Source organism: Bufo gargarizans, chromosome 1, assembly GCF_014858855.1.
Source record: "Bufo gargarizans isolate SCDJY-AF-19 chromosome 1, ASM1485885v1, whole genome shotgun sequence".
NCBI classification, from domain to species: Eukaryota; Metazoa; Chordata; class Amphibia; order Anura; family Bufonidae; genus Bufo; species Bufo gargarizans.
The window spans coordinates 670,310,724-670,333,063 of record NC_058080.1 but is presented as its reverse complement, the minus strand read 5'-3'; the positions used below and the strand labels follow the sequence as shown (position 1 = coordinate 670,333,063).

Genomic DNA, 22,340 nt, shown 5'->3' with positions numbered 1-22,340 from the left:
ATATGGGACCATGTTCTCAATAAATAAATGACCAGGTGTAATATTTTGGACTCCTTTTGTTATATCTATCTGCTTCTAGGACTTCTGTGAAAATCATCTTGGTACTAGCTACCTGGTTCCGCAGGAGCTGGCAAACTTTCCTTGAAACAACCCTATAACGATGGGGTGATCCCAGTAAGGAAAAAAAACGTGTTAACCCTGAGCAGTCCCTGTGTATAGGAAGAAATACCTATTTGTGTTCACGGGTAGCTGCCAGAAGGTGGAGCTGGCAGGTTTACTAGTTGTACTAGCCGGGGTAAAAAAACAAACAAAAAAATACCCAGGGTGGTAAAATGTCAAAGCCAAAAACAGTTTCCAATTGCAATAACAGAAACAAGCAGAGTCAGAACCAAGAGAGATGAAGGTACAATATGCACAAAGTAATCTAACGCACATTAGGAACCAGGTTAAAAATACAATAACTGGCGTTGAGCAGCCCCACGGCAGGATTTAAAGGGTTGTATCATCTAGGACGGTTGGTGCATATTGCTAGGGTATGCCCCCATTCTTTAAAAGGTACGGTGTAGCGGAGAGCTGATATTCCACAGCTAATCTCCACTTAAGATCCAAGTGAGGCTCAGGAACAAGTATCATAAATCCATAGAGTAGTAATTCCAGCAGGCAAAATAATCCAATAATATCCCAACAGCAATCCCAATGACTGGACGACACACAGCATCAGGAGCATAACTAACTTTATTTAGACATAGCACACACTTTAAACCCCCCAACAGCCTTATTTACATACAATGGGGCACATAGATGACCATGGTACAAGGAAGGGTGGGGCCAGACGATAGCAAGGGCTGATGGGAGATGGAGGAGGGACAGAACAGCTAGATTACTGGTCTCCCAGTGTCCCTGAGACAACACCTTGCTGGGGAAAACAATGGGACAGGAAAAAAGGGGGAGGGGAGGAGGCATTTAACATGGTAAACATTACAGTTTACAATACATAGCCATACAATTAACCGAATGTCGTTTTACATGAATTAAACAGGCCAGGCTAAATACAATCCGCTACATACGGGTTCCACCTTTGGGACCTGATGTGACTTTCAAGGCTCTGTTAACGAGACCCACGCCTATCAGACAATGGGGGCATATCCTAGCAATATACCCCCATTGTCTGAGAACCCATTTAAGTAGAGCACTGATGTCACTGACTGGCCTTGAAGCCAAGTGTCCTTCTGCATCTTTGGTCCAGAACATCTGAGCTTGTCAAGGTATGCCCTCCCTCACCGCATTGCCTGGCTTCTGAAGCATAGATCGCTGCACTCCATAAACACCTCTTGAGTCAAGCACTCGCTTATCCAAGCCAGATTTCCTATGGCAGATTTCGAGTTCCACCATATAATCACCATCATTTTGAGTAGACCATCCTGGTAGAAGACCACTTTTGAATGGTCTTCTCAAAGCTGTCTCACTGTAGTTGACCAAGATATCCCTGCTATGACCATTGCTGTTACCACAAACCCTTTCTCTGATTCTTTACCGTTAACACATCCAATAAAGGCTCTATTTTTGACTGCCACGTAAATTTGACTTCATGAGTGTTACTTGCGTTCTTTGATTGTTTACAACTAGTTAGAGAGTGGTTCCTGGGTAGTAATGAGCTCCCACACACATCAGTTGCATAACGTAGTTACAAATTAAATTCTTGGCATGAACCGCCACCTGATGATGTTTTATATCCGCTTTATGTTCTTGTGTGTGCATAGCTAACCATATCTTTTGGCCTTTTTCATGCTATGAATGACAGGAAAAGCAAATTATCCTAACATGCCTGATGTATTTTATTTAGTTCTTCCAAATAGATGCTTGGTTTGTGGATTGAGTTGTCTTCATGCTGGTACCAGCAGGCTCCTGTATATGGACGGGCCTGGAGTCAATAAATGCAACTTCACGCTTATGCTGATTGGTAATTTATAAAATCCCCCAAGGACTTCCAGCTTGCTTAGCATAATAACAAGTATATATTCTGCTCTGTTTTCTTGTGATTGTTATGTTGGGTGCATATTAATGTACAGAACGTTGGCCAAATACTACAGGAAGAGAAAGAAGCCGAGAAATATTAATATTAGTACAAATAACTTTTTTTTTTTTTTTTTTTTTTTCATCATCAACTGGTCTTTTCATTCAGTTACCGTTTAAAGTCATTTGGGAAATTGCTGCTACTTACAAGTAATCCTGTTTGCTTTCAATAAATCAAACCTTTATGCTCCCCTGGGGTTTTGTCTCTTTATTTCTGCTGTATACGTTGCCGGTGACCGTGTGATATCTTGGTATGTGCAGAAAATGACATCTCCTTATGCATGCTTTACTGATTGCTTGAAGGAAATGTTAGCCCTTTTATACTTCTTTTTATGTGTTTGTTTTATTGTGAGAAACAGCAGATATTTTACAGCATCATCCATGTGCTGAGATATATAGGGATCATCTACACAAAAGTATTTTTTGTCCGTACCGGTTCTGTTTTTGTTTTTTCCTCTGTGTGCGTTCCTTGTCCGCGTGTCGGTTCCGCAGAAAAATAGGAAATGTCCTATTATTGTTCGCATTACGGACAAGGATAGGATTGTTATATTCGGGGCCGGCTGTTCCGTTAAATGTGGCATGCACATGGCATCCGTGTTTTGTGGGTCCTCAATTTGTGGACCGCAAAACAACAATGGTTGCATGAATGAGCCCATAGGAAGTTGTTTGGCCAGGGTCCTGACACTAAAGAGAGATCTCAGCTGTGACTTCATGTGTCTGTGATAAGGATGCACTATAGTTTTCTATCCCCGTATACGGGCACAAAATTTGATTTTCTGATGCCGTTTTGAAAGCCAAAGTCAGGAGTAGGTCATGAAAGGAGATACATTATAAAAGGACCAATGCAATGTTTCCTCTTTTTTTTTTTTTTTTTATATATATTCTCACCTGGTTTTGGCTTGCAAAACTGCTTAAGGAAACTTGACTGAGTTTCCATACCTTAATACAAAATCATGGATGTCGTTTGTGAGTTGACAAGAAGTCCCACCTGTAGACAAGGCCACATCATTTCACACCAACTTCTCATTAGGGTTCATTGGACATGCAAATTTTTTTTATATGAATCCATTTCCCACTTTCCTGTAATTTAAACATCTTAACTCAGTGTTCCTCAACTCCAGTCCTCAGGGCCCACCTGCCGGGCAGGATTTGAGAATATCCCACAGAATGAATACCTGTGGTAAGGCCACACTAATTATATCATCTGCTCAATACTAAGGAAATCCTAAAAACCTGATCCGCAGGTGGATCCTGTGGACTGGAGTTGAGGAACACTATCCTAACCCACATACAAGAAATTGGTAATGGAACTCAAAACCTCTATATAAAAAGGTTGTCCTCAGTGATGAGCATGACTTAATTTTTTGTTTTGTTTTCTAGCTTGTTGCAGGTAGTGTCGTGATGGCCTTTGAAGAGGTTTGTCCAGACCGAATTGACCTGATTCACAAAAATTATCGCAAACTGTGTAACCTGCTGGTGGATGTGGAGGAATGGGGCCAGGTGGTTATAATTCACATGCTGACTCGATATGCTCGTACTCAGTTTATCAGCCCGTGGACAGAGGTGAGTGTGGAGAGGTTTATTAATGCTATGGCTTGAGCTTACGCCTAGACTTTTTGTAGCACCTTTAATTGAGTTTAACTGTCGAGTGACAGCTGCAGGCACAAGATTACATACAATTGTGCTTTGGACTACAGCTATCACTCAGTCAATTAAAGGTGCTACAAAAAGTCTCAGTATAGCTCCAGCCTAAATAATAATTTAGTTTCTAACTTTGGGTACGTCCACTCAGGTTATAAAATACTGCGGAATAGTTGGCAGTGAACAGTACATTAACCCTTTGCAGTGGGCTTCCAGGATTTTGCGCTTATTTATCAAAAACAGTGATGAGCTGTAGGTGATAAATGTTCTACTGGGGATACATAATCAGTTCTCGCCTCTCCTGTTCTTATACTATGAACAGTGGTAAGCATGGTGTTCTAGTGGTGATAGATAATCAGTTCTCCCCTCTCCTGTGTTCTGCCCTGACCCTTATACCAGGTATCTTCCTGCTGCTCCAAGTTCCTTAATTGCAATGCCTGAATGTGCTCAGTGGTAAGTTCCTCCTCTAAAGACCGGGGAGGAAGTTCACTACTGGTCATGCCTGCAGTCATCACAGAACTGCTGGAGGGAACAGGAAGGCAGCATTAAAGGGGAGCCTGCGTCTGCTATGGAAAGAATCATACTTGCCTACTCCCTGCCGCTCTGATCCTGTGTGCCGGTTCCTGTCCTCTGCTTGTTTTAATTCATCCCTGCAATGGCATAGCTATCTGCTCTGCTGCAGCCAATGACTTGATTCAGTGGTGATGTGTCTCTTGTGGACACACCACCAGTCATTGGCTGCAGCGGAGTAGGTGATCAATCCGGAGAGGAAGTAAACAAGCTGAAGACCGGAAGATGGACCCACGGGAGCGAGTGCGCAGGATCGGAGCTGCAGGTAGCATGCAAGTATGAATCTTTCAATAGCAGGACAATCCTTCCATGGCTGCACTGACTATAGCAGCTCCACGTTTTCATGTTTCTTTTAGTCCTGTTTAGACTTGCACATGATTCCCTGCATTTGGCCTCATGCACACGACAGTTGTTTTTCTCGGCCTCTGTTCCGTTTTTTTTTTGCGGATAGGTTGGGGACCTATTCATTTCAATGGGTCAGCAAAAAAATGCTGATAGTTCACCCGTTTGTGTTCCGCGTCTGTTGAAAAAAATGCGCACAAGGATAGGCATTTATTACAAGGGATCTGTGGAAAAAAAACGGATCCTCCAAAAAAAAAGCGGATGCTGCATCAATTTTTTTTTTTGACGGATGCACAATTTCCGGACGCAAAAAACAACTGTTGTGTGCATGAGGCCTTTCTAGAATATACCTATATAGCTTTTAACTTGTACTGAGAACAAATTCATAGATTTCTTGAAATTATTAAAAGTATTATTACATTGTATATTTACTTACAGGAGTTTAGAGAATTTCAGAAATTGTATTCCAATAATTATGGGTTGGCCCATTTTTGGTTTTGCATTTAATTTTTTCCTCCCCACATTCCATAACTTTTAATTTTCCGTTCATATAGCGTAATGAATGAGGGCTTATTTTTTGGGGGGGATAAGTTGTATATTTTAAGGGCCATTTTCTGACAGCCATAACTTTTTTATATTACCATCCACAGAGCTGTATGAGGGCTTTTTTTTGCGGGACGTACTGTAGTTTTTATTGGTACCATTTTTATTTTTGCAGTACGTATGACATTTTGATCACTGTATAAAAAAAAATAATTTTGGGGGGGGAAGGTGACAAGATGACTAAAAATGGTAAATTGTGTGTTTTTTTTTTTTTTCTCCCCTTCTATTATGGCGTTTACCACACAGGAATTAAAAAAAATATATATTTTAATAGTTCAAACAATTTTGGTCGCAGTGACACCTGATATGTTAGTTTTTTATTGTTAATATATTTTTATATGTAAAATAAGGAAAAGGGGGTGATTTTAAACTTTTAATATTTTAAAGTTTACATTTTTCTGGGTAACTTATTTTTTTAACTTTTTGTTTAAAGAGAACCCGTCATCAACTTTATGCTGAACTCACTGAGGGCAGCATACATTAGTTGAAGAAATGCTGATGTCAGCGGTGTGTCCCTCATGAGCTAAAAGTAAGTGGTTGCTGAGAACCAGCATCATAATCATTGCAGCCCAGGCCTGGAAAAGAGTCAAATCTACCTGAGAAGAGTCCTGGTTATTCCTAATCTCCTGCTCTCCTGTCCATCTGCTGATGACTGGCAGTTCTCTACTAGAGAGAAAGGGAGAAAACTAGGTAGAAGCCGGTCAGTCATCAGCAGGTGGGCAGGGGAGCAGGAATTCATGAATAACCAGGACTCTTTTCGGGTGACTGTGACTCTTCTCCAGGCCCAGTCTGCAATGATTGTGATGTTGGTTCTCGGCAACCACTTACTTTTAACTTATAAATGACAGACCGCTGAAATCAACTCACCCGTCTCTACTTTAATCTGCCGTTAGTATGAGCTGCATAAAGTTGATGACTGGTTTGATCCCTTGTCCTATTCACCCTAATAGACATCTATTAGGGCGAACAGGTTTTTTACAGACTACATCCTGAGCTGTGCTTTGTGCACACAGCAGCAGGAAGCTTTGCATGGCAGGCCTGGAAGGCCTTCAGCCGCGGCCAGGTAGCCATGATATCCAATTGGAGCCCCTTGATTTCGCTCTGGGGGCTCTGATCAGAAGGCAAAGGGAGCTGCATCCATCTTCGTTGCCTCGCAGTTACCACGATTAGCGTTGATCCTGGCACCTGAGGGGTTAAATTACAGGATTCGGCAGGATAGCCGTTCCCCCATCATTGCGGCCGGATGCCTGCTGTATGATGCAGCCAGTACCCACCGCGTATGGAGCGGGCTCACCGTAGCAGCCCGCTCCATACAATACCTCAACCCCTGTGACATACAGGTACATCACGGGTTATTGAAAGGTTTAAAGGGGGTTTCCAAGATTTTTATACTGATGACCGATCTATCATCTGTGAATGGAATTCAGTATAGACTGCATAGTATAGGTTTACTATATTACTGCTGTGTTTTAAAGAGTATTTGGGTAGCGTGTAATGATGGGATGACTTTCTTGTTGGTTGAGAACTAGACATGCTCTCTCTTTTGATTATGAAAATATTAGGGACTGTCCACACCATCTTTAGAATGCAGGATCTGACTTGGATTCTGCACCTAATGGGAGGCTGCAGTTTACGTCCATCACCGTTCCAAGAAAAGGCATGTCCTTTTTTGACGCAGCCACATGAATGGATTTGTGGCCTCCTATTAAAAGCAATGGGAGGCAATTTCTGTGCTACTGCTCAGTGGTTCTCCACGTGGAATCTGTGTCAAAAGTGTGAATGGTCCTTCCAAGAGGTTAAATTGTTACAGAGGCTTTTCCATGACACTTCTGGCTCATTCAGATGATCGTATCTGTTTCGCGGTCCACAAAACACAGATACCGGCTGTGTGCACTCTGCATTTTGCGGAACGGCAAGCCCTATTAGAAATGCCTGTTTTTGTCCGCAATTTGCGGAGAAGAATAGGACATGTTCTATCCTTTTTGCGGAACAGAATTACGGATGCGGACAGCACCCGGTGTGCTGTCTGCATTTTTTGTGGCCCCCTTGAAATGAATGGGTTCACATCTATTCCGCAAAATTGTGGAACCGATGCAGGCACAAATATACAGTCTTCTGAATTAGCCCTAAGAGGTGGAATCTCTATGGTATGCTATACTTTTCTGACTGGTGGGGATCAGACTTCTGGGACCCTTGCTAATCCTGAAAATGAGGGGTTTTCAGCTCTTTCCTGTGAATGAGGCTGCCACACAGTCCTGTTCACATGACTGAGAATAAGGGTGCAGTACCAGACACAGCCAATGTGTAGGAGATGGCGCTGTTTCTGGGGGGGGGGGGAGCCTTCTTCTGAACCTTTTTAAGTATGTTCATTTGTAAAGATTTGGATTTGTAGTTTTTCCCATCCCCTTCTTCTTATATTGTATTCCTATAACAAGATTTCTTGAGATGCCCAAGAGGTTTTTAATTTAGTTTGTGTGTCATTATGGATCAGAATTTAGGCTGTTTATATGTAAATGTAAGATTTAAGGAACAATTAAGCGTTGACAAAGTAGATTGCAGCCTTAGCAATTGCAGCGCATTCTCCATAATTTTTCTAACTGACATATTTCATGATAAATAGCGGATGCCAAGTCAAAGCAGATTATACAGTGCACTAGCAATTCATAGTGCTGTCAGGGAGAAGACCGATTGACTTTACATTTACATATTAATGAGAAGATTTGTTAAGAGGGTGCTTCACTATGGAAAATAACAGCGTCTTTATAGGGCACAACATTTCATAAATAGAGCTGATGCAGGAAAATGGAAATTAAACCTTTTTAGGTTAATGAATTCTAGAGATTAGTCAAATGAACGTTAGCAGATTTAGTTCTATGGAGATCTACCTTGGCGATGGCGAACACTTCCTTTGTGTCAAGTGTCTCACCACAGTCTCTCTCAGACTAATGACTTCCCATCCCATGTGATTTCTGTTTTCTCAGTGAATTGATATTGATGGTGTGTTGATTCCTGAATAACTTGGATGTGAGGAGGAAGCGGAGGCACAGTGCCGTGCATACCAATGGGAAAGCTGGCAATTATTGGATACTTTTGGCGCACTGTTTAAAACCTCCATCCAATGGATGTGTATCGTGGGATGGGATTATTCATTATTACACCTGGATTAATGCAAACAGATGAGCCATGTTATAAGGCTAGGGCTACACACAGACTTTTTATTTATTTATTTATTTATTCATTCTTAAGCAAAATTTCTTATTTCAATTATTCAAGGCTATGGACACCTTTGATGTGGAAAAGTGATTTTACATGTCCCAATGGTTACCTTGAATAATGCTGCATTCTCCATTCCTTTCTCCTTGACATTAAGTTTGCAACCTGCTGCTATTGTCACACTTTTCTCATAGTAATATGTGCTTGATCTGTGTGTCCAGGAGGCTGCTGAAGTATTAGTGCAGTGGCTTGGTTTGGGGTGGCCCCAATGCTACGCTAGGCTCCCCTGGACACCGTCCAGGTGTCACCACGTGTTGCTGCTCTCCAGAAGGGATGGTAAGGCATGGTGCACCCCAATGGGAAATAAGTCCAGTTAGTCAGGGTCTGCAGTATACCAGTGTGCTTCTTTATTAGTGGAATTCAGGTGCAAAACAATACAGGCGAGGTATTGGGATGGCTTCTCCAGTAGGGATCGACCAATATTGATTTTTTAGGGCTGATACCGATAATTTGTGAACTTTAAGGCCAATAGCCAATAATTTATACCGATATTCTGGGATTTTACATTTGTTTTTTTGTTTTTTTTGTGAATATATTTTTTTCATTTATACTTGATATTTTGGTGTTTTTGTTTGTTTATTTATTTATTTATTTATTTTTACTAACTTTTGGCCCCCTTAGGGACTAGAACCCAGAGATAGAGCTTCCTGCCTGGACATCTACCCTTGTGAATAGGAGTTCACACTGTCCCTGCTGCTCTGTGCTTTGTGCACACAGCATGGAGCTTACTATGACAGCCAGGGCTTCAATAGGATTACACTGCTGGGGCTCTGATCAGAGGAGCAGGGGAGAGGGGATCCTGTGGCCACTGCCACCAATGATTAATACGGGGGAGCTGGGGGGGGGGGGGGCACACTGCGCCACCAATGAAGCGAAATCTCTCATTAATTCATTTACAGAAGACAGGAGCTGGCTGCAGAATCACATAGCCAACTCCCGATCTCTATGAGCGGTAGCTGCGATCCACGGCACCTGAGGGGTTAACTACCGCGGATCGCAGCTACCGCTCATAGAGGTCGGGAGTTGGCTATGTGATTCTGCAGCTCCCGCCTCCTGTATATGATTTAATGCAAGAGTTATCTTCATTGGTGGCCACAGCCCCTCCCCTTCTCTTGTCCTCCTTCCTCTCATTGGTGTCAGCAGCAGCACAGGGGGAGGGAGACACTGCTATCTTCTCCCCTGTGCTGCTGAGGGAACACGGAGAGCGCTGTCAGCAGCGCGATCTGTGTTCCCAATACGTTATCGGAATATCGGTAAAAATACTGAATATCGGCCGATAATATCAGTAAAAACGATAATTGGTCGATCCCTATTCTCCAGTCACCTCCCTGGCAGAAGCAGGGTTTGATGCTGCGGAAAGGCCTAATCTAGCTGTCCCTCTTTCTCTTCAGAAGGCATGTTGTAATGACCGGTGTCACGCACAGGGAGGAAAACAGGGAAAGCCCTGCCTAAGGGAGAGGGAACGGTGGTGACCCCTAACTCACCTTGCGGCTGGCACCTGACTGCCCTGACGTCCCTAGACGGGTTCCTCACCCGTGCGGCGATCACGTGCCTAAACCCTGGCTTTCCCTGAAATGAGCCCTAGATAGTGAACGGGCCGGTGGGATCGCTAGTCCTCACCACTGCACTAAGAGGGAAACACCAGGGAGAGGACAGACAAACACAAACACCCAGGTGGACGACAACAACTGTCCACAAAGGTCCAACAGGGATCCAGAGGGTAGCGTTCTGAATCAACAGTCAGAGAACGCAGCAACACAGCTCCAGTGGGTCAGGATAGATGTCCAGGCAGGAAGCTCTATCTCTGGCAACCAGAGAAGTGTGAGAGAGGAATATAAGGAGGTTTGGGAGTGCTGGACAAGGAACAGCTGAGGAGAAGGAGCTACGGATCCCTGAGTGAGCCAAAAGGGTTTGCAAAGCAAACCCAGAAAAGCTACCATAAGGAAAACAGCCCTATCTTAAATAGAGCGTGCAGCCAACCGCTGCGACTTCCTGACCCCGGGTATAACTGAGTCAGGCGTGGTTCTCGATACCCTCGTGACACTTGTGATCCAGATTCTGTGGCAGCGTATCCCCATCTCAGCATCTTCTGGTCACTCAGTAGTCTGGCAGAGTCTCCGCTTCAAGTACTGTTCCCTAACTGCAGCTCTCTAGGGGCTCTGACTGCTCTCCTTATATACAGTTTTTGCTAGACTAGAACCTTCTAGTGGGAGGGGTGGAGTGGAGAAACTCTGCACAAACAGATACATTGTTTCAGCTCCGCTCCCGTCTGGTATAGACTTAGGCTACTTTCACATTAGCGTTTTTTACGGATTCGTCATGGATCTGCAAAAACGCTTCCGTTACAATAATATAACCGCACGCATCCGTCATGAACGGATCCAGTTGTATTATGTCTTCTATAGCCATGACGGATCCGTTTTCTATTGTGTCAGTGAACACGGATCCTTTCCCATTGACTTACATTGTGTGTCAGGACGAATCCGTCTTGCTTCGCACCACATTGCGGATAGAAAAATGCTGCTTGCAGCGTTATTTTGTCCACGATGTGGATGCAACCAAACGGAATGGAATGCATTCTAGTGCACTCTGTTCCGTTCAGTTCAGTTTTGTCCCCATTGACAATGAATGGGGACAAAACTGAAGCGTTTTCTTCTGCTATTGAGATCCTATGACTGATCTCAATAGCGGAATTGAAAACGCTGATGTGAAAGTAGCCTAACATTAAAGCTTCAATGATACTCAATGGCAATGACACAGCAGGTTTTCCAGACATAACAACATAGCTAAAACCAGACATTTAACAGGTCAGGCTGTCTGCTTTTGGTGGTAAACAAGTCTGGGGTTTTTCCCTCCAAAACATGGTCTTCTTTAAACCCTATGGCAACTGGAAGATTAGCAGCTTCTCAATCGAAGCCCTAAGGCCCCAAGCAAGTGCGGATGCGGTGCGATTTTCACGCACGGTTGCTAGGAGACTATCGGGATGGGGACCCGATCATTTTATTATTTTCCCTTATAACATGGTTATAAGGGAAAATAATAGCATTCTGAATACAGAATGCTAAGAAAAATGGGGCTGGAGGGGTTAAATTTTTTTTAAAAAACAATTTAACTACCCTTAATCCACTTGTTCGCGCAGCCGGCATCTCTTCTGTCTTCATCTGTGAGGAAAAGGACCTTTGACGTCACTACGCTCATCACATGGTCATTCACATGATCCATCACCATGGTGATGGATCATGTGAATGACCATGTGATGAGCGTAGTGACGTCATCAAAGGTCCTTTTCCTCACAGATGAAGACAGAAGAGATGCCGGCTGTGCGAACAAGTGGATTAAGGTGAGTTAAAAAAAAAAAATATATATATTTTTTTTAACCCCTCCAGCCCTATTTTACTTAGCATTCTGTATTCAGAATGCTATTATTTTCCCTTATAACCCAAACCTGAACTTATGTGAAGAAGTTCGGGTCTGGGTACCACATTCAGTTTTTTTTATCACGCGCGTGCAAAACACATTGTACCCGCGCGATAAAAAATGAACAACGGAACGCAATCGCAGTCAAAACTGACTGCAATTGCGTACCTACTCGCGCGGGTTTGCTGCAATGCACCGGGACGCATCCGGACACGCTCGTGTGAAAGAGGCCTAACAGTCTCTCAGAATTCATTAACCCTTTCCACAGAGCCATGTAAATACAGTGATAATGAACAGGATATGTATCACAACATATAAAATGCAGGTACACAGTATTAAACAGTATAACAGTTAACCCTTTCAAGAGAAATAAAGTAAGAAGTTTTAACTTTGCATAGGGGATATAGGCAAATGTCCACAAATATCAAAGTACTCCCTGCTCCAGGGCACTACAGGAGCAGTGCTCTAACCGTTTCAGTAGCACCAGCAGCTAGGTGAAGGACGTAGACTCACTCTGCACAAAATGGTAGGACATTTTTAATGAAGATAGATAAAAAGTTGTTAGAAAATCAGTGGAAAGGCTTTATTTTTTTATTTTTTTTGCCAGAAGCCGGACCCAAGACAGCATTTTTAAGGGGGTGTGCGTGGCGAGGTATTATTTCTCTTCTGCGTATTGTATGCACATGATTCATCAGCGAACAGTGTTGGGTCCGACCTGACTTAATTTTTCTTTACTTTTGGAAGTTCATCCAGAATGCCATATTTTTCAATGTTTTTGCACCAAGAAACTGCATTGATACTCTGACCAAATGTTTGAAGGGCATCTGTCAGCGTGTTACATGTGCACTTGGCAGCTGAAGTTGGATCCATGTTCATATGTGCCCGCATTGCTGAGAAAAATGAAGGCTAATTATATGCAAATGAGCCTCTAGGAGCAACAGGGGCGTTGCCATTATACTTAGAAGCTCCGCTTTCTCTGCAACTGCCGCGCCCGCTGCACTTTGATTGGCAGGGCCAGGCAGTGAAAACTTAATCATGTCTAGCCCTGTCAATAAGGGCAGAGGGCGCTGCAGTTGTAGAGAGAGCAGAGCCTATAGGTGTAATGGCAACGCCGCCGATGCTCCTAGAGCTTCATTTGCATATATTGAAACATCATTTTTCTCAGCAATGCGGGCACATACTAAGGGCTCTTTCACACTTGCGTTGTCCGGATCCGGCGTGTACTCCACTTGCCGGAATTACACGCCGGATCCGGAAAAACGCAAGTGAACTGAAAGCATTTGAAGACTGATCCGTCTTCAAAATGCGTTCAGTGTTACTATGGCAGCCAGGACGCTATTAAAGTCCTGGTTGCCATAGTAGGAGCGGGGAGCAGTATACTTACCGTTCGTGCGGCTCCCGGTGCGCTCCAGAATGACGTCAGAGCGCCCCATGCGCATGGATGACGTGCCATGCGATCACGTCATCCATGTGCGTGGGGCGCCCTGACGTCACTCTGGAGCGCCCCGGGAGCCGCATGGACGGTAAGTATACTGCTCCCCCGCTCCCCACTACACTCTACCATGGCTGCCAGGACTTTAGCGTCCCGGCAGCCATGGTAACCATTCAGAAAAAGCTAAACGTCGGATCCGGCAATGCGCCGAAACGACGTTTAGCTTAAGGCCGGATCCGGATCATTGCCTTTCAATGGGCATTAATTCCGGATCCGGCCTTGCGGCAAGTCTTCAGGGTTTTTGGCCGGAGCAAAAAGCGCAGCATGCTGCGGTATTTTCTCCGGCCAAAAAACGTTCCGGTCCGGAACTGAAGACATCCTGATGCATCCTGAACGGATTTCTCTCCATTCAGAATGCATTAGGATAAAACTGATCAGGATTCTTCCGGCATAGAGCCCCGACGACGGAACTCTTTGCCGGAAGACAAGAACGCAAGTGTGAAAGAGCCGTAACATGGGACCAATACAGATGCCTTCAGCTGCCAAGTGCACATGTAACAGGTAATTTGAGGTTTTGCATCTGGTAGATGAAAGTACATTTTAGCATCAAACTCTAGTGATTTCAGCGTTGATTATAGCTCGTCAGCCCACTTAAGGCTACGTTCCTACTTGTGTTTTGGTTTTCAGTTTGTGAGATCCGTTCAGGGCTCTCACACGCGGTCCAAAATGGATCAGTTTTGCACTAATGCATTCTGAATGGAAAAGGATCCGCTCAGAATGCATCAGTTTGTCTCCAATCAGTCACCACTCTGCTCTGGAGGCGGACACCATTACACTGTCTGCAGCGCTTTGCTGTCCGCTTGACGAAACTGAGCCAAATGTCCTGGCACACAATGTAAGTCAATGGGGACGGATCCGTTTTCTCTGACACAATCTGGCACAATAGAAAAAAGGATCCATCTCCCATTGACTTTCAATGGAGTTCCTGACGGATCCGTCTTGGCAATGCTACAGATAATACAAATTGATTCGTTTATGACGGATGCATGCGGTTGTATTATTGTAACGGATCCGTTTTTGCAGATCCATAACGGATCCACCCCAAAACGCGAGTGTGAAAGTAGCCTTAGGGGGAAGTGATGGAGAATATTTGGATAGTTACTAATTTGTTGCACAGTGAACCGGCAGAGACGCAAGGAAGACATTATACGGCATTATACTTGCTGATAAACAAGATATATCAATTATCGCCCTATCTTTCTGGGCGCATCTAAACTCTGTTAGAATAAACTTGTGTTTTTTCTAGGTTATTAATGAAATAATTTGCCTACTGCCAATGAAGACAGCGCCTCGTGACCCATAGCACTGACAGAGCACATTAAGCAAAAGCGTGATGTGTTTCATTAGAGTAATTGCATTCCAAAAATCAACGCCGCTGGATTTTCTTAATGGAATTTTTCTACTGTTAAAATAAGGATCAGAGGAACCAGTCGGCTCAGGCTGCGCTCTCCTGGTTATTTCCATCGCCACAGCGCCCTGCGGTACAGACAGGGAGGTTTTTTAGCGTTCATTTGCAGTAATTTGATCTTGGGTGAAATGAAATTTAGTTGCTGTAGTGTTTCACTATCAGCAAGTTGCTGATGTCGGCATTCAGAGCTTGCTTGTAGGCATGAATCCTGGGAAAATTCCCTGACTGCGATATTAGCAAAAGCTGCTTTGTTCTGCTAAATATTCTATTCATCTGCTTTAGATAACCTCCTAATGAACGCTGCTATTTTGGGCTCTGAGGGCGCATTGATTTTCTTTTTAGTACTTTACTTTTTTTATTTTTATTCTTAGACCCGGTATGTTACTTGGCTATGCTATAATGGCATTAATAATACACTGCAATACTTCTTTATTGCAGTGTATTAGGCCTATTAAAGGGAATCTGTCAGCACATACCTGAAAATGAAGCCAACCCACTTTGTAGATTCCCTCCCCCCCCCGAATATAGTGAACTTCCTGCTATCCCGATCCGTAGTCCCAATTTTGAGAAAAACGCCTTTTTATGATGAATCTTGGTGCAACAAGGGATGTTGCCATTGCACCCATAGGTTCCGCTCATTTTCCTTGCTGGCCATTCCCCCACCACTTTCACTGACAGGGCCAGACAATCGCGCCTGTCCCTGAAATCTCGTGTCTGCTTGTTTGAGATCATTTGGGCTGCCCACCAGACTTTCCTTTGAAATATATGGCTTCCTTCACACAAATTTTTGCCATAAAAAGCCTGTTCTGTTAAAATGCAAGTGTTTTTTTATTTTTTTCCCTATAGTGTATGGGAAAATCTTTGGGGGGAGGGGGATAGAGACAGAACATGCAGATAAAAAAAACACTAAAAAATTACTTTTTAAAAGCCACTTTTCTGGTGCAAGGGAGATAAATCTCTCCCTTTGTGAAACCATTCTACAGAAGACACTGCAGACAGTTGTTCCTGCACTGTCCCTACAATATACATTTATTATGCTTGGCATCAACTACGTGAAGGGGTTGTTCTTCACCCAGGCAGCCCTTCTAAGTGGAGAATTAGAGTGGTTTGTTTATATTTTCTGCACTGCCAGGCGGAGGCTTCTGCCTAGCAGTGTTCCCAGTGACGTCACTCGCACTAATGGGCGGTCTTTAGTGCTGCCCTAGCCTGTTTTATAGGCTAGCGCAGCGCTAAAGCCCACCCATTAGTGCCGGTGACGTCACTGGGAACACTGCTAGGCGGAAGCTTCCACCTAGCATTCCCAGAGTGAGACCCATTATGTCACCGGATCTGCTGAAAAAGACCTTACCCTGTGCGAATCAACGCAGGGCAAGGGGGAGCATCAGAACCTGAAATGCTCCAATGCTCCTATAAGAGGGGCTGCCTGGGTGAAGAAGGTGTTATGTCTGGGTTCTGCTCTGAGCCCGGATAACCGCTTTAAAGAGGTTATCCGAGCCTGGAAATGCTCCTGATCCCCGCACAGCTGCCGCTGCTGCTCCCTGTGGGCGGATGACAACAGTCCTTTGTTGGGGAGGGGGAGGAGGAGACAGCCAATGGCAGGCGGTGACAGGGATGAGCTTCCCTAGCATCACCCGCGATACTAGGGAGGCTCATCTTCGTCACTGCCTGCCATTTTGATCATAAATATGTGGGTAGTTTCTTTAAAAATAATAAAAAAATTTAAATAAAACTGTACTACCCTGTCTACAGCTTGTGGAATTGCTGGTCTGACCTATTTACATTTATTCTGAGCTGCAATACAATGCACTACTCTTAGACAGATGTGGAGTTTTGGGAAGGAAGCAGCCATGTTTTTCTAATCCTGGCCAAACACTTGAATGTTGGACAACCCCTTTAAAGTGTTTTTTTCACCCAGAGTTAAGCATACTTGCCTGCTTTCTGACGCTCTGTTCTGGCTTCATGGGTCCACCACTGTCTTCACTCCACTTTGGTCCCCACATGAAAACTCCTGGCAGGGATGGGGGTCACATGTGCATCTGCAGTCAGTAAGTGGCACATGACCGTGGTGACTTGGGTAGGCAGCACTTTTTGGCTTGTATTTATGCTTGATGCCTCAAAGAGGACCTTTCATCTGTTTTACTTATAGAAGCTAAATACCTGTACTCGTGCGCTGGTGCTGCCACCTGTTTTTTATTTTTTATCAACATCGCTCCTGTGCCCCGCTGCGCCCTCCTGAAGTCTTTGCGCTCAATATGTAAAAACTGAGCATCAGTACAGGGAGCAGATGCCAGGGTTTCTCATCGGGCGTCTCCTTCTCCCTGGCTGTGACTCTCTCCGATGTGATTGGATCGCGGCACAGCCAGGGAGAATGAGAATCCCATTGAGAAACCCTGGCATCTCCTCCCTGTACCGATGCTCAGTATTAACATTCTGAGCGCGAAAACTTCAGGAGGGCACAGCGGGGCGCAGGAGCGATTTTTGAAAAAATATAAATAAACGGGTGGCCGCATCAGACAAGGGTACCCTGCAAGTACAGGTATTTAGCTCCTATAAGTAAAACAGATGAAAGGTCCTCTTTAACGTAAGAGGAGATATCTTGTTCACCGCTTGCAGTACTGACTTTGGCTTTCTGTCTGAATTTTCAATTTTCCCTAGCAGGCCTGGCTTATTCATTGAAGGGGTTATCCTGGAAAAGCTAATGATGACTTATCCTCAGGGGGTCCAAGTCCCAGCATCTGCACTGATCAGCTGTTGCAGGGAGCCTGTGTGCTTATTGAAGCTGTGCTGAGTGATGCAGGCTCTCAGCATTTTCAAGGACAGCTCCATACTTCACATAGTGGCAGTTATTGGTATTGCAGCTCCTGCCCCATTGACTTGAATGAGGCTGAGCTGCAGTTAGGTCATGTGACTGATGTACAGAGATGTCAATGGCCTAGGAAGAAGCGGTGGCGCTCAAGGCCTCTTCTAACAGCTGATTGTGTGGGTCCCAGATCTGATACTGATGAACCTATCCTGAAGATAAGGGCTCATGCACTTGAACGTATTTTCTTTCTGTGTCCTTTCCCTTTCTTTTGCGAACCGTATACAGAACCAATCATTTCAATGGGTTCCGCAAAAAACACTGAAGTTACTCCATTTGCATTCCATGTCCGTTCCCCCAAAAATAGAACATGTCCTATTATTGTCCGCATTACGGACAAGGATAGGACTGTTCTATTAGCTGTTCCGTTTTGCAAAATACGGAATGCACACGGACGTCATCCTTATTTTTGGCGGATTCGTTTTTTTTGGACAACAAAATATATACAGTCATGTGCATGAGCCCTAAGTCAAAAGTATCTTTACCTGGATAAACCCATTAATTACTTGGACTTCCCTGGTTCCATCCTTTTCTGCAGCTGATGCAGGGGAAATATGGGCCAAGGTCCGCCTTTCCGATTGGACATTGTCCCAGAGGTGGGACCAGCAGCTGTCAAGCAGTTTTATCATAGGATGCAAACACCCCTTTAACTAAGAACTTCCTGTACTTTAGGTTTTTTGTATACTTTCTGAAATACATTCTGAAATAACAATGAAAGAGACTATACTGAAAGGACTGAAAAGAGACTGAAAAGACTATAAATGCTTAATTTCCTGAGTGACTATTCTCCTCCTGCATGTTCTGTGCGGCTGTGCCATATTCATCTCATCTCTCACTGACTGGATGTAATTAATGATCTTTTACAGGATGAAACTGAAGATGCAAATGCAAACAAATTTTACGAATCCGATGAGGAAAACGAGAAGCCATCTGACCAGAAGAAGCCTTATACAATGGACCCTGACCACAGGCTGCTATTGAGAAATACCAAACCGTTGTTGCAGAGCAGAAATGCTGCGGTAAGATTGTGTAACCATCTGGCTATTTCTAGTATTTTTACATTGTTATACTATTGTCCCATTGCAACTTAAAGGGACCATTCCATCAGAAAAGTGATATTTTCTTAACCACTTCATTACCAGAGTGTTTATCCCTCTTCTTTAGTAGGCCATTTTAGCAATGGGCCTATCTAACTGCAAATCTACAAGTATTTGATATTATTTTTCACGGGACAACCACACTGACCACAAGACTTTAAAGGACTGGAACACATTTTGGATTTCTATGGCCAATTCTTCTGTTGCTGTTCCTATGGCACCATACCGCCAGTACAGATTTTGTACAGCACAAAAAAATTAGAAACTCCTTCAAAGTGACTTTTTATGTTGACCCGCTAAGGCAGTGATGGCTAACCTCTAGCACTCCAGCTGTGGGGAAATTACGACTCTGTGCATGCTCCATTCTTTTCTATGGAGTTCTGAGAACAGCCAAGCAAGTTTACATCTTAGGGGTCGTAGGTATTGATCTTGGGGGAAATTTAGACATTTTAAGCTTTTGGCTTTTTTTTTTATTTATTTAATTTTTTATAAATGAAAAAAATACGTGTCTGTATATTTTACACACAAACCCCCCCCATCCACTATACTAAATATAGCTAAAACGAATACCTGTGTGTTTTAATTTGTGTACATTTTATATTTTTCTCAAAGTCTGCTATACTATTGCTATTATATATAGACTAATAAATATATATTTAATTATTGTCATGCCATTATCTTCTATTTCTGTTTATTTCAATATATATAATGTGTACCTAGTCTGTTATACTATTGCTATAACGTAAAACAAATTTCACTCTTTAATTTTGTATTAAATATATACATACACATATATATATATAATTTTTTTTTTTTTTTTTTTAGAATTAACCCCTTCCTGCCACAGTCATGGCAAAAAGCGGTTAATTCACAGCCTGCAGGCTCACAGTTAATTTTACAGTCAGCAGAGGGTCCTCTCACTTCAAAAGAAGAGTGTCGTCCCCCCCTTTTTATTTTTTAACTTTACAGTGCGATGGATCACTGTAACACCCTGATACTGTGGTGCCACACAAGGAAACCACTTTGGCTGGTCCATGGATAATTACTGTGACTGCAGCTGTCTAATGACAATGCGGTCACAGAGATCTGCCAGCGCCATAGGGTGTCAGCAGATCGTAATGTAATCTGACTGTTTTATATATTGCTATACAGATAAGAGCTTATTGCCACAACGTATATAGTTGTGTGGCTGTAATCAGAAGGTAAACTCTCTATTCATAGATTTATTTAGTTTTTCTTTGTCATTTCAACAGTACTATGCCATTGACAATCAAAAATGAGATTTCTTTTAAAAAAATGTTTTATTATAGAGTAGACACATACAGGCTGTTAATGTCAGGCAAAAATTTCTCCCTCCCTTTTAAAGTCGACAAACCTAAAGGCAGAAACAGAATGAATGAAAGTGTGTTTAAATGATTCTGGAGAGTCTCAGAAGTGAGGAAATGTGGACTAGGCAGATATATTTTGACCAGGAGCAGACCGCCTAAAGAGCATACAGGGAAACTTCCAGCTGGAGTAGAAGGACAGAATGTAGCAGCTGGCATTGTCCACCACAGAGGGACATTTTGTGGGGCTTGTGGTATCGGCAGTATATTGTGCCACAGTATGGTATTGCTGGCCCCACCTGCTTGTGTTGTCCCTGTCTACTTGTGTTGGTCCTTCCTTCTGTCAATTTGGAAAAAACGGAACAACTGAACGTAATCGCAGACAAAACTGACTGAACTTGCTAGCAAAATGGTGCGATTTTCACTGAACGCACCCAGACCTAATCCATCACGCTCGTGTGAAAGGGGCCTAATACATAGTTCAGGGCAGGGAGGGGAGTCATTTTACTGTTTGATGCGTACCACCTCCTCAGACGCTGCATTACACAGAGTATCTGTTACTCCTCGAGTGCCCTTTAAGCTGACTATACACATGGCATAGCTCTTGGCTAAGTGCTCCATTGGTCAGCAGCTATCACCCGCATCATCTTGCGTGACTGAATGCTGATGATTACAGCTGGGTGTCCTTTTGGCCTCCGTTGGTCCCGTATACGTCAGTATATACAGTACAAAGGTAGACAATAAAGAAAGATGGCCTTGTACGTGATGTGAAGAGTCTGATCTGTGGGGCCTTAGGCTGGGTACAGAGAACAATACGTTTTGTTCAAATTCACAACACACTTTTTTGGTTTTAATATTTGCCTCGTGATAAGAAATGCAGCCTCGGCAGTCTTTGGCTGGACCCTCTGGCTGCATTGACCTTGCGTGACATTTTACATGAGACTATAAATTCTTTGTGAATTCATGTTCTCCTCTCGTAGAGGAGCGGTCTTAGATTTTCTGCTGTTGCAGCTCTTGTTGGGACCCCCTTCAGTTAGGGAAATGGTGGGAGTCCTTGAGAAACGTCATACAAGCTGGAAATAATATATAATCTAGTGTGCGAGGAACACTTAGATTAGGGATTGTATATTTTTATAAATTCATTTGATTCATTGAGATGTTATCTATATGTTTTTCATAGGTCGTCGTGGCAGTAGCGCAGCTTTACTGGCACTTGGCCCCAAAATCGGAAACCATTTCGATTGCCAAATCCCTGGTCCGTGTACTCCACAGTCACAGGTATGCTGGCGTGGTTGCTATGTTTCTTTCTTTACATATTTTCTTAATCTCCCTTCTCTTTCATTTATGCATCTGAGTGAGATACTTGTGATTAAATATACCTGCTTATGGTTTAACATGTTTAGTCCTGTAGGACTGTTCTTAAAGGGCATGTCAGCTGGCTGACCAGTTGCATGTGAGGCATCTGTGTTGGTCCCATATTCCTATGTGTTCTCATTGCTGAGAGAAATGATGTTTTAATATATGCAAATTAGCCTCCAGGAGCAACGGGGGCGTTGCCATTACACCTAGAGGTTCTGCTCTCTTTGCAACTGACACACCCTCTGCACTTTGACAGGGTCGGGTAGTGTAAACATCATCACAGCCTGGCCCCGTCAATGAAAGTGCAGAGGGCGCTGTAGTTGGAGAGAGAGTTGAGCCTCTAGGTGTAATGGCAACACCCCTGTTGCTCCTGGAGGCTAATTTGCATATATTAAAACTTAATTTCTCTCAGCAATGAGGACACACATGAACATGGGACCAACACAGATGCCTTCAGCTGCCAAGCGCACATGTAACAGGTCAGCCAGTGTCATAGGTACAAATCTGCTGATAGATGACCTTTAACCTCTTACGGACACGGCGTACCTGCGGTTTGCAGCGTTTCCGGGTCATTCGGGTCTCCGATGACCCAGAATAGGAAGGTGATCGGTGGTGTAATATACACCACCAATCACCCATCGTAGATCCTGTGAGGTGGCATTGACGCCACCTCTCATGATTGCCTGTGATTGGCTGGACGGACGGATGGGGGGATAATGTCCCGGAGCTCCGCTCTCCCCGCCCACAGATCTTCCGTGTGAGCGAGGAGAGAGGAGCCCCGTGTCGGTCCCTCTGCCTCCCATGTGATCCGCCACCATAAAGTGCCATCTGGCACATAAACATTTGGGGAAAGCTTTAGTTAGGCAGGGAGAGTGAAAAA

General features: G+C 43.7%; 1 protein-coding gene across 2 annotated transcripts in view; it reads left to right on the top strand.

Moving 5' to 3' along the window:
• AP3B1 (adaptor related protein complex 3 subunit beta 1) overlaps positions 1 to 22,340 on the top strand; it is a 316,263-nt gene that overhangs the window by 79,214 nt on the left and 214,709 nt on the right. For both annotated transcript variants that reach the window (XM_044276105.1, XM_044276102.1), the window contains exons 7-9: positions 3,454 to 3,636; positions 18,546 to 18,698; positions 21,282 to 21,379. In XM_044276105.1, the coding sequence (XP_044132040.1) occupies positions 3,454 to 3,636; positions 18,546 to 18,698; positions 21,282 to 21,379 (434 nt within the window). The remainder of the gene's footprint in view (positions 1 to 3,453; positions 3,637 to 18,545; positions 18,699 to 21,281; positions 21,380 to 22,340) is intronic.